At 43.9% G+C, this 16,941-nt stretch overlaps 1 protein-coding gene across 6 annotated transcripts in view; it reads right to left on the reverse strand.

The window, feature by feature from the left end:
* The window catches only part of STAMBP (STAM binding protein), a 48,697-nt gene that overhangs the window by 21,441 nt on the left and 10,315 nt on the right, over positions 1–16,941 (reverse strand). For 4 of the 6 annotated variants that reach the window (XM_089327515.1, XM_008254233.5, XM_002709738.6 and 1 more), the window contains exons 3-4: positions 2,226–2,301; positions 1,406–1,501 (exon numbers count right to left, since the gene is read on the reverse strand). In XM_089327515.1, coding sequence (XP_089183641.1) covers positions 1,406–1,501; positions 2,226–2,301 — 172 coding nt within the window. Of the gene's footprint in view, positions 1–1,405; positions 1,502–2,225; positions 2,302–13,759; positions 13,863–16,941 lie in introns of all 6 variants that reach the window. The other 2 variants (XM_070068912.2, XM_070068914.2) reach the window with 1 other exon arrangement.

A 16,941-nucleotide genomic window follows, 5' to 3' on the forward strand; every position in this document is an offset into this window, starting at 1 on the left:
TGGGTAACAGTAAATACTCTACAATGGACTCTGTTGCTAAGCTATGTTCTTTGGTAGGTTAGGTATATTAAATGCATTTTCAGCTTATGATATTTTCAACTTACAATGAGTTTGTCAAAACACAACCCCATCGTAAGCTGAAGAGCATCTAGAATGCCCTCCTTCCTTGAAGTTTTCTCTTACTCTGTGCCTTAGAAATACATGCCTCAGGGTAGGGGGCATGGAACAGTGAGTGAAGTTACTGTTTTGGACACCTGCATCCCATCTTAAGAGTACCTGGTTTGAGTTCTGGCTGCTCCACACTTCTGACCCAGCTTCCTGCTAATGTGCCTGGCAGGTAATGATGATGGCCCCAGTGCTTAAGTTCATGTCATCCACATGGGAGACCTGAATGGAATGGAATTCTTGGCTCCTGGCTTTTGTCAAGCCTAGCCCTGGCTGTTGCAGGTATTTGGGGAGTGAACCAGTAGAGGGAAGATCTCTGTCACTCTGCTTTTCAAAAAAGTAAATAATAGATCTTTAAAACAAAACAGAAACTATATGCCTTATCACTCTTCTGCTATTTTCCACATCAGAATTGAGAACAGAGGCTGCCGCTGTGGCATAGCGGGTAAAGCTGCTGCCTGCAGTGCCTTATGAGCATCCCTTATGGCATGCTCCATTTCTGATATAGCTCTCTGCTATGGCCTGGGAAAGCAGTAGAAGATGGCCCAAGTCCTTGGCTCCCTGCACCCACGAGAGAGACCTGGAAGGTGCTCCTGGCTCCTGGCTTTGGATCGGCATAGCTCTGGCCGTTGTGGCCATTTGGGGAGTGAACCACCCAATGGAAGACCTTTCTCTCTCTCTGCCTCTGCCTCTCTGTAACTCTGCCTTTCAAAAAATAAACAAATAAATCTTAAAAAAAAAAAAAAATTTAGAACAATGCCCAGCAGACAGCTAGAGAGTAATAGAGTAATGTGGAAGTGGCTGCAGTTTGCATTCAGATCTGACACAGGGCCACTGGCAGAGCCCTGGGAGTTTCCCCACATGCTTTAGGACTCTTCTTAAAAGAACCACCTGAAATGGCTTGAAAACTCAGTGATTACAAACACCTTCAGGTGTACCCAAATGTGAACAAATTCCCAAATTCTTTGATTTAAAAATCTATGTTTTGGTGAGAATATTTCAATGTTCTTGAGGTTCTCATTCTGAGTACAGCAGACAGGTAATAGATGTTCTGTCCCTCCAGTCACCTTCTCTGGACAAGCAGGTTAAATCTGTGCTAGAGTTCTTAGCCTAAATTCTGGTCTTTCTACTTTCTCAAGTTACTGGCGTTTGCCCCAAAATGCCACTGTTGAAATATATTACAATCCCAGGACACAGCCTAAAAAAATAATAATTTTCTTCTTTGATGCTATATACTGACCTTTTCCTCATTATATTCTGTATATTCTTTGGTGTATCGTTTTAACAGCTCAGCCTTCAGTTCTTCTGCTTTGGGAAATGCAATCTCCTTTAATTTCTGAGGTACAAAACAGAAAAACTGAGAGTTAGAACAATGCCAGCTAAGTTAGCAAGAAGGCAAAAAGAAGACTTAAGTCAAGTTGGCAATGGCAATAATGTTTCTAAAAATGATTTTTAGAATAAAAAACACAGCACTCAATACTGTCCCATATTTGCTGTTTCACAGCTGTTCTGGCAAAATGGCCTTGTCTCCTATCATAAGATTTGATCCTCAAGTACACAGACTACTACAAGGGTACTTCAAAAAGTTCATGGAGGTCGGCGCCGGCACACGGGGTTCTAGTCCGGGTCGGGGCGCCGGATTCTGTCCCAGTTGCCCCTCTTCCAGGCCAGCTCTCTGCTGTGGCCAGGGAGTGCAGTGGAGGATGGCCCAAGTCCTTGGGCCCTGCACCCCATGGGAGACCAGGATAAGTACCTGGCTCCTGCCATCGGATCAGCGCGGTGTGCCGGCAGCGGCAGCCATTGGAGGGTGAACCAACGGCAAAGGAAGACCTTTCTCTCTGTCTCTCTCTCCCACTGTCCACTCTGCCTGTCAAAAAAAAAAAAAAAAAAAAAAGTTCATGGAAAAGGGAACTAAGCTTATTTACATGCAAAAACTTTTTAAATCCATGCATCTTTTTAATAATATGAACTTTTACGAGGACCTTTTGTACTTTTAACTTGACATTAGTCTGTGCTGCTTTGAAGCTTTTAAATGGGTGATAATGAAAACACAGACTCACCTTTACCGTGTCTTTCTTTTCAGGAATGACAGCCGATTTGTAATCTCGATGCTTTGGAAGTTTCTCAATAAAGAGTCTAAGGGAATAGATCAAATTGGATATGAAGCAAAGAAAATGTCCAAATGCCCACAAACCCTGCAGCAATGCCCCTCCTTTATCCTGCAGCTACTGCATTAAGAGTTTCCAGAGGAATGGGGAGGGAGAGAAGCCAGGCAGGCCACGTTCCCTAGCCACATTCCCTAGACATCTCTTCCCAAACCAGGCATGTGGCCGCAAGCACCAGACTCCTACAGCAAAAAGGATGGCCAAAACAAAACAAAACAAAACAAAACAAAAAAAAAAAAGAAAAAGCCTATCCTGTGCCCAAAAATGTACTTCCAAAGAAAGAGCTCCTTTTCTTGTTGTGACATGACAGGTTTTCAAGGAAAGGACCTAAATCACAAAATATTTTTCAGAGAGCAGGTTGGCAGGCATGTGCAGGAGGCTAAGAGGAAATCATTATTATTCCTAACCCCAACACGGCCTTTAAATTTGGCTTTTATTTTTGGGGATTCACAGTCCTTCAAAGAAGAATATTCTTTTGCATCATACCAAGTATAGAAATGCACAGACACTGGGGTCAGCATTGTGGTGCACCAGGTAACCTACTGCCTGCCACGCTGGCATCCTGTATGGGCACCAGTTCAAGTCCTGGCTACTCTGCTTCTGATCTAGTTCCTTGTTAATGTACCTGGGAAAGCAGCAGTAAATGATCCAAGTACTTGAGCCCCTGCACCCATATGCTTGAACCCAGCTGGAGTTTCAGGTTCCTGACTTTGGCCTGGCCCAGCCCTAGCCATTGCAGCCATTTGGGGGAGTGAATTAATGAATAGAAGATCATTCTCTCTCTCCTCCCTCTCTCTGTAACTCTGTCTTTTCAAATAAATAAATAAATAAATTTTAAATAACACAGATAGTACATGTTTTATATGTATGTAACACATATATATTACACGTGTAGCATGCATTATGATCTTTGATGGAAAGTGCTTAGGTATAAATAAACATAAGATACTAGATTTTTTTTTTTTAGTTCATGTCCTTGGGGAAATTAAAGTGAATCAATTTACAAGCCTCTTAAATTTATGATATTTACTTAGGGACAGTGGAAACAAACAGAAGTCCAGTAACTTGTCACAGCAAGAAAGTGGTAGATTCAGCTTTCAACACTAGCAGGACTTTTTTAACCACCCCACCACACTGCCTTCACACACTCCCACAATGTCTGGGTCTGGGGAGGGTCTCTGAACAAAGATGACTTTTAATAGAATTAAGTTGTAATACACAGAAACTGGGAACTAAAACCAATAAATTGAGGGCAGCTTGCCCATGGCTCTACTGTAGTTGGAATAAACTAACTTTCCCACTTTCTGCCCATGGGGTAGGAATAAATGGAGGAGGCGGCCTCACTAAGGAAAAAAGAGGAAGATCTTCCTCCCCCCGCCTCCACCACAGCAAACTCTCTAGAGATAAGCCCTCCTCTGCCAGTTCTATATTAAGCACATAAAAATTTCATTTCAATCCAACTTGACCAGACTCCTCAGGCACAGATGAATTCTAAAATCAAAATGGTTCTAAAAATCTTCCCTTTGGGTTCATGAAAAAGATATAAAACTCTTCCCTTGAAGGCTATATTTAAAACAAGTACAGATTGATTTATTCAAACCACAAAGTCTGAAAGAAGACACTCGGATTAAATGAGACCTCGTTCTTGTATTCTGGAGCCTTAGACTTCAGCAGCTCTCTCACCTTGGCCCCACAGACCACGGTGTATATTTACCACCTTTGCCAGGCTGAATGTGCTTGGCACTGAAGCTTCAATCAGCTAAGAAAGCAGTGCACTGTACAAACACCACGCTTTAAGTACCTTATGTTCTCATCACAGAACTAGACTGTAATCTTCCTGCAGCCAAATAGTTCTGTTTCATGCTTCTTTGTATATTCCCCCAAAGCCAGCACAGTGTCTGTATAAAGAGGCTCTCTCAATAAATATCTGATGAATGAAAAGGGCTTATAACCTTTGGATGAGCTGAGAGAAAAAAAGAAAGTGTAAAGTATATACAGCATGTTATTTTATGTGTAAGAAAGGGGGGTTATATATGTATATGTATATATATACACATATGTGTATATACACAGGGTACTTAAACAATTCATGGAAAATGGATTTAAAACATGAGTTTATTTTGGTACAAAAAAATTTTAGAATCCATTCCCATGTAGGATCTTCAGGAAGTTCACAGAAAATGAATATAATGAAAAAACTATTCAAAGTTTTTTTGCATCAAATTAAGCATATATTATTACCTGTTTATTTGAAAGGCAAAGACAGACAGACAGACAGAGAGCTCCATCTACTGGTTCTATCCCTAAATGCCAGCTGGGACAGGGTTGGGCTGGGAACTCAATCCAGGTCTCCCACGTAGGTAGCAGGAACCTAACCACTTGAGCCATCACTGCTGCCTCCCGGATCCTCATCAGCAAGAAACCAGAGTCAGGAAAGGAGCCGGGTATCAAACTCAGTCACTCCAACATGAGATGTGGTGTCCTAACCACTAGGCTAAACACCTGCCCTGAAACTTATCTTTAAATTCAATTTTCCATGATCTTTTTGAAGTACCTTTATATATACTTTTACTGCTTATGAGTATATAAAGAATAAGTATACACAAAAACTAACAGAAGTATAAGGTAGAAAAATAGAGCCGGATGAGCCAAGAGGGGGTTAAATCATTTTACCATATACCTTTTCATGTTACTTTGACTCTGAACCAAGTAATGAGATCCAGTTTATAAGTGAAGAGAAGATTCCCAGACTTGTACAAGAATACCTTTGCTTTGTTTCAGCAACTTCAATTTTCCGAATGGGGACATAGGGCAGAAAGCCCTCTTGAAAACATGATGGACAACATAACCCATTACTCAGGCTGGGAATAATAGAGCTTAGTGGTTAGGAGGGCAGACTGTGGAGCCACCTGCCTGGATTCAAGGCCTGGCTTTACAACTTCCTAGCTGCATGACATTGGGCAAGTCAATCTCACCGCCCTGCAGTTTCTTCATGTATATAAGTGATATAGATACAGACAAACCAGTACTCCCTGATATTGTTGTAGTGACACTGAAACAGAGAAAAATAAAGTACAGAACACAGTGCCTGCCCACAGCCAACCTCTGCTCTCTGCTTGTGTGACCTTTTTTATTTTTTTTAAAGATTTATTTATTTATTAGAATGGCAGAGTTAGAGAGAGAGGGAGAGACAGAAAGGGAGAGAGAGATCAATCTTCTATATGCTGGTTCACTCCCAGCACAAAGCCAGGAGCCAAGAGTTTCTTCCCAGGCTCCCACATAGGTGGCAGCAGCCCAAGGACTTGGGGTCCCTCTCCTCTCCTCTCCTCTCCTCTCCTCTCCTCTCCTCTCCTCTCCTTTCCTTTCCTTTCCTTTATTTGACAGGTAGAGTTATAGACAGTGAGAGAGAGAGAGAGAGAAAGGTCTTCCTTCCATTGGTTCACTCCCCAAATAGCCACTATGGCTGGCGCTGCATCCATCCGAAGCCAGGAGCCAGGTGCTTCCTCCTGGTCTCTCATGCGGGTGCAGGGGCCCAAGCACTTGGGCCATCCTTCACTGCCTTCCCCAGGCTACAGCAGAGAGCTGGACTGGAAGAAGAGCAACCGGGACTAGAACCTGGCGCCCATATAGGATGCTGGCGCCACAGGCGGAGGATTAACCAAGTGAGCCACGGCGCCGGCCCATTTTTGGTGGGGGGCACTTTCCACTGCTTTCCCAGGCACATTAGCAGGGAGCTGGGTCGGAAGTGGAGTGGCCCAACGCCAGCCCCATCTTATGTGACTATTTCTTTTTTTTCTTTTTGACAGGCAGAGTGGACAGTAAGAGAGAGAGAGACAGAGAGAAAGGTCTTCCTTTGCCGTTGGTTCACCCTCCAATGGCCGCTGTGGCCAGCGTGCTGTGGCCGGTGCACCACGCTGATCCGAAGCCAGGAGCCAGGTGCTTCTCCTGGTATCCCATGCGGGTGCAGGGCCCAAGTACTTGGGCCATCCTCCACTGCACTCCCGGGCCATAGCAGAGAGCTGGCCTGGAAGAGGGGCAACCGGGACAGAATCCGGCGCCCCAACCAGAACTAGAACCCGGTGTGCCGGCGCCGCAAGGCGGAGGATTAGCCTATTGAGCCGTGGCGCTGGCCTTATATGACTATTTCTATCAACCAACAAAACATGTGAGCAAGAATGAGATGAAGATACTAACACCAGGGCTAGAAAGTTTCTAGGCATAGAATAGCAGTGGCCCAGATGTATACTGTTCTCTGGGGTATATCTGGTTGCAGCCCAGAGAGAGGAAATGTACCAAAGCAAATAAAGAAAAACACAAGCAAAATAACCAATAGAACAATTGAAAAAGAAGAGAGGAATAGGAAAGAACACAAAAGGTGAATAAATATACAAAATGGTATACAGTTTCACTCATACTGAAAGCAACTCAAATTAAGATGAGATGGAATTTTCACCCATCAGATTGGCAAACGGGTTGATTAAACCTAGTTTAGGCAAGGATGCCAGGAAATGGGTGTCCTCATACACTGTTAGCAGGATTATCAATTATGCCTTCTTTTCTTAGCAGAAGGAAAATATGCGAAACAATAATTTAAAATTTAAAATATATGAGGGGGGCTTCAAAGAGTTCATGGAAATGGAGTTAAAAGATACTTATTTTGGCATAAAAAATTTGAAATCCATGCAGTGTTTTTTGATAACATACATTTTCCATGAATTTTTTGAAGATACCCCATATGTTTCTTTTAAATTCACAATTCTACCTGAGGGAATTTACCCAGGAGATCATCCAATAGTACAAAGGTACACATGTAAAACTATTCAGTATAGCATTGTTCATAAAAATAGGGAAAACAGAAAAAAATTACCTAAATATCCATTCATAGGTGATTATTACATTTTGGTCTACTGAAATGCAAAGCATGTAACCATCTGTGGATTCACTCGACAAATATTTGTTGATCATCTGCTTTGGGGTCAGGCAGTGAACAGCACAGTCAAAAACTCCTCCCCACCCCACAGACTGCCCTTTACAGACAAGAAACAAAGTCAGTAATCGGGAAGGGCTGGCATTTTAGAAGAGGCAGCTAAGGAAGGTATCGCTGAGAAGGTGGCATCTGAGTAAGAACTACAAGACAGTGAGGCCCGGGAGATCTGGGGATACAACTATTCCAGGCAGAAGGAACAGCCCTGAGAAAGGGTGAGATAGCTCAGTACGTCCTACTCTGGGAAAGAGACTACAAAGAAGCAAGTCGTAGAACAGAATTCATCACATAAACCCATTCATGCTTTAAGGATACACACAAGGAAACACTGTCTTGTACCCACAAGAATCCTAACAGTCACTTATTGTGAGTGGGCCTTTTCTTTTCGCCTTAGTATCTTCCACATAGTGTTTTCCTTTAAAAAATATTTATCATGAACAAGTGTAAATTTGGTATGAAACAATTAATTTAAAAAGCCAGGAAGAAATTGTATAACATGGATGTAGTAAGGATCCTCGTCTCATTTTTTCCAATCATCAAAGCATGATCAAAGATGAAGCCTTCCTTGGTTTATGAACTCCCATCCCAGCAGACATTTACAGGTGCCAGTTCATGTGCAGGAGGGCCTGTGTTACGGGAGGCCCACAGAGCAGGAGGAGTTGCCTGACTACTCTGCGACTCCCATCTGTGTAGCCTAGTTGATGACCATAAAAAGCTGTGAAAGAATCCACTGCCGGGTTTATTGTCTGTGCTCATCATGAAAATATGTACTGATTTAATATGCTGAAGCTCTTTCTTCTATACTGGGGTCTGCAAAAGGCAAAGCATTCCTACAGCAGAGAAACCGGTGAGGGGGAAATATGCTTGAGATCATTAAGATGCCAGAACTGCTCCAGGAAATAGAACAAACATGCCCTTTAAAACCTGAATTAAAGTATCCACAAAAGGTCTCAAACAATGACTCTCAATAGTAGGGGAGGCAGACAAGGAGTGAGGTAGATGTCCCCCCATCCCTGTTTTCTCTTCAGTTGTAGTAACCAGCAAAGTGAGCTGCTGTTACTGCTAGAAATATATCAAGTAAAATATGTTAGAAAATAGGCTAGGAATCACTGATCTAGAACTTCTTTGCAACTCCTGTACTTGTCAGCTTGGCAAATCAGAATCAGGGTTTTTTGTTTTTTTGTTTTTTTTTTTTTGACAGGCAGAGTTAGACAGTGAGAGAGACAGAGAGAAAGGTCTTCCTTTCCGTTGGTTCACCCCCAAAATGGCCGCTATGGCCGGCACGCTGCGCCGATCCAAAGCCAGGAGCCAGGTCTCCCATGTGGGTGCAGGGCCCAAGCACTTGGGCCATCCTCCACTGCCTTCCCGGGCCACAGCAGAGAGCTGGACTGGAAGAGGAGCAACCGGGACAGAATCCGGTGCCCCAACCAGGACTAGATCACGGAGTGCTGGCGCCGTAGGCAGAGGATTAGCCTAGTGAGCCGCGGCACCGGCCCAGAATCAGGGTCTTGAAAGCAGCTGCAAGAAAAATGGAGGTTCCTATATTTATTGTTTCAGGTCAAGCCAACCCAGTGAAGTCCCAAATTAAACCCCTATTCTAACAAAGTCAGCTGCTAAATCTGCCCCCAGCCCACTTCCCACCCCTACCGAGCCTCTGGGCCTAGTCCATCACATTGAGTGATCCCATAAATGGCACAACTTTTTCAGGGCAGATTTCCCCAGACCAGTCTTACAGTTAACACTGATATTCATGCCATGCAAAATAAAACCAAGTCACAGTAAAAAAATCAACTTCATAAGCATCTGCGTTCTCTTAATACTCTTTCCTATTGCCTTCTCCAGAATTTCTTGCTGCAGTTAAACTCACTGTCTTTCTTTGAATCATCCGGAGCTCCTCCACAGGCCCCTTTTTCTCTGCAGACATGCCCTAGAATCTCCTATCTTTTTAAGATTTATTTACTGAAAGGCAGAGTTACAGAGAAAGGGTGAGACACACATACATATAACACACTGAGATATTCCACCTGCTGGTTCGGCTGCAACACCCAGGGCTGGGCCAGGTCAGAGCCAGGAGCCAGGAGCTTCATCCAGCTCTACCACATGTTTGCAGGGACCCAAACATTTGCTTTCCTAGGCACATCAGCAGGGAGATGGATGGGAAGTAGAACAGCCAGGACATGAACAGGCATCCTTAGGGGAGCCCAGAATTGCAAGCATGGGCCTAACCTGCTGGACTACAACGCCAACCCAAAGGATATCCCATCTTAAAGTACATACACATACAAGTCTCATATATCCACACACTCCTCAACCCCTTCAACTATTTCCCCATTTTTCAACTTTCCTTTCTATCCAAACTTCTCCAAAATGTTGTCTACTTCAGCACTTGGCAAACTATGGCTGGTGTGCCAAACCCAGTAGTCATCTGGTTTGGCAAATCAATTTTCACTAGAAGCAGCCACACTTGTTCACTGACGTACTATCTGTGATTGCTCTCAAACTACAAAGAAATTGTGATGATCAGGTGACCTGCAGTCAAAAATGTTAACTCTTTGGCCTTTATAGCAAAAGTTTGCTAACTTCTGGTCTATACTTACTGCCCCTACTCTCATTGCTCATTCACCCTCCTGCCCCCTCCATTCTAGTGTCTTTTCAATCCTTTTAGTGAAATTGGTTACCAAGATCACCAGTGAGATGATGTTACCAAGCCCATAGGCCACTCTTCTACCTTTGCTCATCTGACACTCTCCTTCTTCAAACACTGGCCTCTTTTGGGCCCCTACCACCACTCTTCCCTAGGTTTCCTCCTGCCTTTCCAACCTTCTTGCAAAGTCTCCTCTGATAGCCACTCTCCACTAACCAAACACAGCAGAGAGTCAGTCCTAGGCTCCCTCTCTTCTCATTCTAGAGTCTCATTTTCAAGGGTTCTTCATCCAGTGACATGCCATAGCTTCTTCCAGCATCTGGTGAAGCCTATGTATCCCTTCTCATAAATTCTTTTAAAGGTATAATATAAAGTACAAAGGGTTACAAAGGAGTCCAGTTTTACTGATGAAACTTCGAAAAGTTCATAGAAGGGGTAGGGATTGTAGCATAGTGGGTTAAGCTGTTGCTTGGGATGCTTACATCCCATATCAGAGGGCCTGGTTAGAGTCCCGGCTACTCCACTCTATTTCTGATCCAGCTTCCTGCGAATATACCTGGGAGGCAGTAAATGGTGCCCCAAGTACTTGGGTTCCTGCCATCCATGTGGGAGACCTGGATGGAATTCCTGGCTCCTGACTTTGGCCTGGCCTGGCCCCGGCTGTCACAGGCATTTGGGGAGTGAACCAACAGAATGGAAGATCTTACTGTTGCCCCTTGTCACTATGCCCTTTCAAATAAATAAATAATTTAAAAAACGTTTTAAAAATTTCATGGAAAACATGTACTATGGGGGCTAGCACTGTGGCTCAGCGGGTTAAAGCTCTGGCCTGAAGCACTGGCATCCCATGTGGGCACCGGTTCTAGTCCTGGCTGCTCCTCTTCCGATCCAGCTCTCTGCTGTAGTCTGGGAAAGTAGAAGAAGATGGCCCAAGTCCTTGGGCACCTGCACCCACATGGGAGACCTAGAGGAAGCTCCTGGCTCCTGGCTTTGGATAGGCACAGCCCTGGCCGTTGCGGCCATCTGGGGAGTGAACCAGCGGACGGACTCTGTCTTTGTCTACCTCTCTCTAATTCTTTCAAATAAATAAAATAAATCTTAAAAAAAAAAAAAAAAAAGAAAAACGAGTACTATGAAAAAACTAGGCATGGATTTCAGAATTATTTTCATTGAAATAAACTAATCTTTTAATTACATTTTCCCACAAACTTTTCAGAGTACCCTTATATGTAGCTTTCAAAATATTAAAAAATTGTGATATGCGCTCCTTTATTAATGTGTTACTTATTTATTTAATTTTTTTGACAGGCAGAGTGGACAGTGAGAGAGAGAGACAGAGAGAGACAGAGAGAAAGGTCTTCCTTTGCCGTTGGTTCACCCTCCAATGGCTGCCGAGGCTGGTGCGCTGTGGCCGGCACACCGTGCTGATCCGAAGGTAGGAGCCAGGTGCTTCTCCTGGTCTCCCATGGGGTGCAGGGCCCAAGCACTTGGGCCATCCTCCACTGCACTCCCTGGCCACAGCAGAGAGCTGGCCTGGAAGAGGAGCAACCGGGACAGAATCCGGTGCCCTGACCGGGACTAGAACATGGTGTGCCGGCGCCGCAGGAAGAGGATTAGCCTATTGAGCCATGGAGCCGACCTATGTGTTCTTTATTAATACATTCATTTTAAAAAAAGATTTATTTATTTGAAAGGCAGAGTTATAGAGAGAGAGAGGGAGAGATAGAGATAGAGATAGAGAGAGAGAGAGAGAGAGAGAAATCTTCCATCTGCTAGTTCACCCCCTAAATTGACAAATGGCTGGGGCTGGGCCAGACTAAAGAAAGGAGCCAGCTTCATTCAGGTCTTATACAGAGGTGGCAGGGGCCCAGAAACTTGGGCCATCTGCTGCTTTCCCAGGTGCATTAGCAAGGAGCGGGATTGGAAGTGGAGCAGCCACTGGCATCCATATGGGAGGCCAGCATCACTGTACCACAATGCCAGCCCCAACACATTTATTAAAGCACTGAGTAACAGGGTCTAGTCATGAATCTCATAGTTTTATATTTTAATTCTGAAGCAGTGATAAGTATTGTGTGATCTCAGCAATAGTTATACTGTGATACAAAAATATCTTGATTTCTACTGGTGAAAAAATTACAAATATTACTAATACCACTGTAGTTTGAGGCCTATATTAAAAAATTGAAGGAAACATCAAATTTCAGTCAGAGATTAGCTAAATAAAGAAAAGAGAGGTTCTCATCCAAGTTCATGGAGCCTCCTGAATTCTACCAGTAAAGCCCTGTGAGGCTCCTAGACTTCAGATTAAGAAACTCCTGGGGCCAGGGCTTTGGCTTAGTGGGTAAAGCCACCACTTTCAGTGCCAGCATCCCATATGGATGCCAGTTGGAGACCCAGCTGCTTCACTTCTGATCCAGCTCTCTGCTATGGCCTGGGAAAGCAGTAGAAGATGGCCCAAGTCCTTGGGCCCCTGTACCCATGTGGGAGACCTGGAAGAAGCTCCTAGCTCCTGCCTTTGGATTAGCCCAGCTCCAGCCAGTGCAGCCATTTGGGGAGTGAACCAGTGGATGGAAGATCTGTCTTTCTTTCTCTCTCTGCCTCTGCTTATCTGTAGTTCTGCCTTAATAAATAAATCTTAAAAAAAAAAAGAAAGAAACTCTTCATTAGGTCTCAGCCATTCTCATGGTATCAGAACCATCTGTATGTTGAGGAGTCTTCGTTTGTGTTCCCAGCCTAGATCTTCCTCTGAGCTCAGACTGGTCACTCAAGCTTCTAAGTGACATCTTTACTTGAATATCTCATAGGTATCTCAAACTTAACATGTTGAAAAACCTATACCTGAACTCTTGGCTGTCCTCCCTACCCAACTCCTTTTTGACCTAACACTCCCCACGTCTCTAAATGGACTACCACAACCTTAAGTTGCTTAAGATTGAAACCCAAGGTCAACTTTAATACCATCTGCTTTCCTGAACCATGGCAATATGTTCCAGGGACTTTACTGCCAAATACCAAGTCCTTCTGCTTCTCTCTGGGCTGCCACCCCTCAAGCCTTCAGCCTCCCTCCTTCAATTCCATTTCCTCACTAGTCTCTGCCTTCTCTTAACTCCTGCTGCCATTTAACACACAATAGCCAGGATTTATTTTTTAAACAGATGAGACAGTGTAGGTCACAGGCTCACTTAAAACTTTTCTATGGCTATTACTCCCAAGATCAGCTGCAAGCTCCTCAGCATGGCCTACAAATCCCTGTATGATCCAGCCTCTCCTGCCTCTCCAACCCTCATCTGGAGACGTTCTCCCTCCTTGCTTGCTACACTTCAAACACAGTGATGGGCCAATGGCCAGAACATGCTAAGTTCTCTCCCACTTAAGAGCCTCTGCACACACAGTCCCCTATATTGTAAATGCTCTGCCCATGCTCTTGGATGACCAGCTCTACTGCATCCTTCAAGTCTCTGAGTGAATCTTACCTTCTCAGAGAGACCTTACCCCGACTACTCTACTGAATTACACAACCCTGGTTATTCTCCATCACAGCACTCTCTTGGTAGCTTTCACAGCATTTTTCTTACTTTGTTACTATATCTGTCTTCTTATCTGTTTATTTTCCCATACCTGGAAAGGAATCCGTACGGGCAAAGACCACTTCATTCATCACTGCGTATCCAGTACCGAGTGAGTGTCAAGGAAATAGTAGGGGTATTCAATATATATTTGTTGAATGAATGTGGCCCTTACCCTGGAAACATTTTCTATGTGGGGCAACAAGGACCCAGAAGGTCCTTCAGAAAATACCTGGTAAGGTGATCCCATGATTCTATGGAACTTTCTCAATTGGTAATTCTCCAAAGAAATTGTACCACTGGATTTCATTCTGAGAAAATGATTTATCAGATACCTGGAAATATACAAGAATACTATTTCTACTAGCATACAGTATATAAAGAGGACAGCAGAAACTACTTAGGAAAATGGATTTTGTGTCTAGGAATGAAAAATTTGTAATGCCAAGGGGCAGCAGAAATGCAATTATATTAAACCTTATTAACACCAAGATCACATGACATGGTATGATGGCATTAATGGATTGAAGGATATTTCAGAAAGTAGGTAATATTTCTAAACTTAAAAATTGTGATGTAGCAGGTTAAGTTGTGGCTTGCAACAGTGTCATCCCATACTGGAGCATTGGTTCAAATTCTAGCTGGTCTGCTTCTGATTCAGTTTCTTACTAATGTGTGTGAAAAGGCAGCAGAAGATGGCCCAAGTGGGCCAAGTGGGCCTCTGCTACTCGTGTGGGAAACCAGGATCGAGTTCCTGGTTCCTGGCTTCAGCATGGTCTAGATCCAGTTCTTGCAGACATTCGAGAAGTGAACCAGTGGATGGAACATATCTCACTTTCTCTCTCTCTCTCTCCCTTTCAAGCAAATAAATCTTTAAAGAAACAGTAACAGTCCCTCTTCCACATTCTAAAATTACAGTATGAATCCTAGGCAGTCCGCTCTTACATGTACCTTTCTTTTGAGCACTGGTTCTCAACCAGGGGCAATTTTGCACCTCAGAGAATGTTAGGTAACTTCTGGAGATATTGTTGGTCATCACAGTTCAGGGAGGGAGGGTACTAGTGGCAGCTAGTGGCAGTCAGGGATACTACTAAACATCCTACATTGCATGGAATAACTCCTACAACAAACAATTATTCAGAACAAAAGAGCAATTCATGAGGCCGACGCCGTGACATACTAGATTAAGCCTCTGCCTGAGGTGGGGGCATCCCATATGGGTGCCAGTTCAAGTCCTGGCTGCTCCTCTTCTGATCCAGCTCTCTGCTAATGGCCTGGGAAAGCAATGGAAGATGGCCCAAGTGCTTGGGCTCCTGTATCCCCATGGGAGACCCAGAAGAAGTTCTTGGCTTCTGGCTTACGCTTAGCCCAGCCCTGGCTGTTGCAGCCATCTGGGGAGTAAACCAGCAAATGGAAGACCCCTCTCTCTCTCTTCCATTGTCTGCAACTCTGCCTCTCATATAAATAAATAAATATTTTAAAAAAGAGCAATTTGTGCTTAAGTTGAGAAATCCTGATCTATAGGTATATGTGGTCAAACACTTTAAGTGATATAACTGATAGCATATGTCATCCCTGGGAGAAAATGTAAGAAAATGAGAGTGATTGCCTAGGGAGGAGGGGAAAGAGACTTGGTTTTTCACTACAAATAGTCACATATTGCATGATGATAATGATATCTTTTTTTTTCAAATGGATGTTAGGAAGCAGTATGCTGTGCCCCAGAGTGTGCAATAAGGGGCCCACCTGCCTAGATGGGGAAGGCTTTCTTTCTTTCTTTCTTTTTTTTTTTTTATTTGACAGGTAGAGTTTAGACAGTGAGAGAGAGACAGAGAGAAAAGTCTTCTTCCATTGGTTCACCCCCCAAATGGCCGCTACATCGGCACTGTGCCGATCCGAAGCCAGGAGCCAGGTACTTCCTCCCAGTCTCCCATGCGGGTGCAGGGACCCAAGCACTTGGGCCATCCTCCACTGTCCTTCCAGGCCACAGCAGAGAGCTGGAATGGAAGAGGAGCAACTGGGACTAGTACCCAGCACCCCAACCAGGATTAGAACCCGGGGTGCCAGCGCCACAGGTGGAGGATTAGCCAAGTGAGCCACGGTTCCGGCCAATAATATCTTTTAAGAAATGTATCAGTATGTGATTTCACTGTTGTGTGAACATCATAAAGTACCCTTACACAAATCTACATGGTATGGATCAGTTGCTCAATGTGGCCTCTTGATATAATCAAGAGACATGGTAAATACAGATGTAGGAGGTATACTGTTTTTTATTTCTTTAAAAGATTTATTTATTTGAAAGGCAGAATTACAGAGAGCCAGAGGCAGAGAGAGAAAGAGAGAGAGGTCTTCCATCCTCTGCTTCACTCCCCAGTTGGCTGCAATGGCCAGAGTTGTGCTGATCCAAAGCCAGGAGCCAGGAACTTCTTCCAGGTCTCCCATGTGGGTGCAGGGACCCAAGGACTTGGGCCATCTTCTACTGCCTTTCCAGGCTACAGCAGGGAGCTGGATTGGAAGTGGAGCAGCCGGGACTTGAACTGGCACCCATATAGGATGCCAGCACTGTAGGCGGCAGCTTTACCCATATGCTATAGTGCCGGCCCAGAGGTGTACTGTTTTACCATATACTTTGTATATAAAAATATAGTACAGGTGCAGGTGATTAGCCTAGTGGTTCAGATGCCCTTGTCCCATATCATAATACCTGGGTTCGATACCTGCCTCTGGCTCCTGACTCCAGCTTCCTGCTAATGCAGACTCTGGGAGTCAGCAGTGCTAGATCAAGTGATTGGTTTCCTGCCAACCCTCATGGGATATCTAGATTGAGTTTCTGGTTTCTGGCTTTAGCCAGAAGCATTTAGAGGAGTGAACCAGTGGATGGGAGCTTCCTCTTGCAATCTGCCCATTTCTTTTTCTCTCTCATAAAAATATTTAAAAAACCAAAAAAATGCAATACAGTAAGTATATAAACCAGTAATAGTCATTTGTTATCATGACCAAGTATTACGAAATGTACATAATTATATACTGGCAATGCAGGTTTATTTATGCCAGTATCACCACAAACACATGAGCAATGCGCTGCACTAGGAGGTTAGGACAGCCACGATGTCATCGGGCGATAGGAATGTTTCAGCTCCATTTGAATCTTACGGGACTGGTGTCGTATATGTGGTCTGTTGTTGACCGAAATGCTGATAGGCAGCACATGACTTGATACTTTTTGTGCCTTCTGAATTCTGATTCATATGTATATGTTAATCAAGAAAAGTAACTTAAAACAATGAAAAACTAGTTAGTGTGGCTCATGACGATGATCTCAAAGGACCATCCTCAACTCAGAGAACATTACCAAATGGAAAACAAAAATAATTTATGTTATAGCATGACTCCTGAATTAGGAGTTATGAA

The sequence above is a fragment of the Oryctolagus cuniculus genome, chromosome 2 (assembly GCF_051225735.1).
Source record: "Oryctolagus cuniculus isolate XC-2025 breed Fujian yellow rabbit chromosome 2, ASM5122573v1, whole genome shotgun sequence".
In the NCBI taxonomy this organism is placed as follows: domain Eukaryota; kingdom Metazoa; phylum Chordata; class Mammalia; order Lagomorpha; family Leporidae; genus Oryctolagus; species Oryctolagus cuniculus.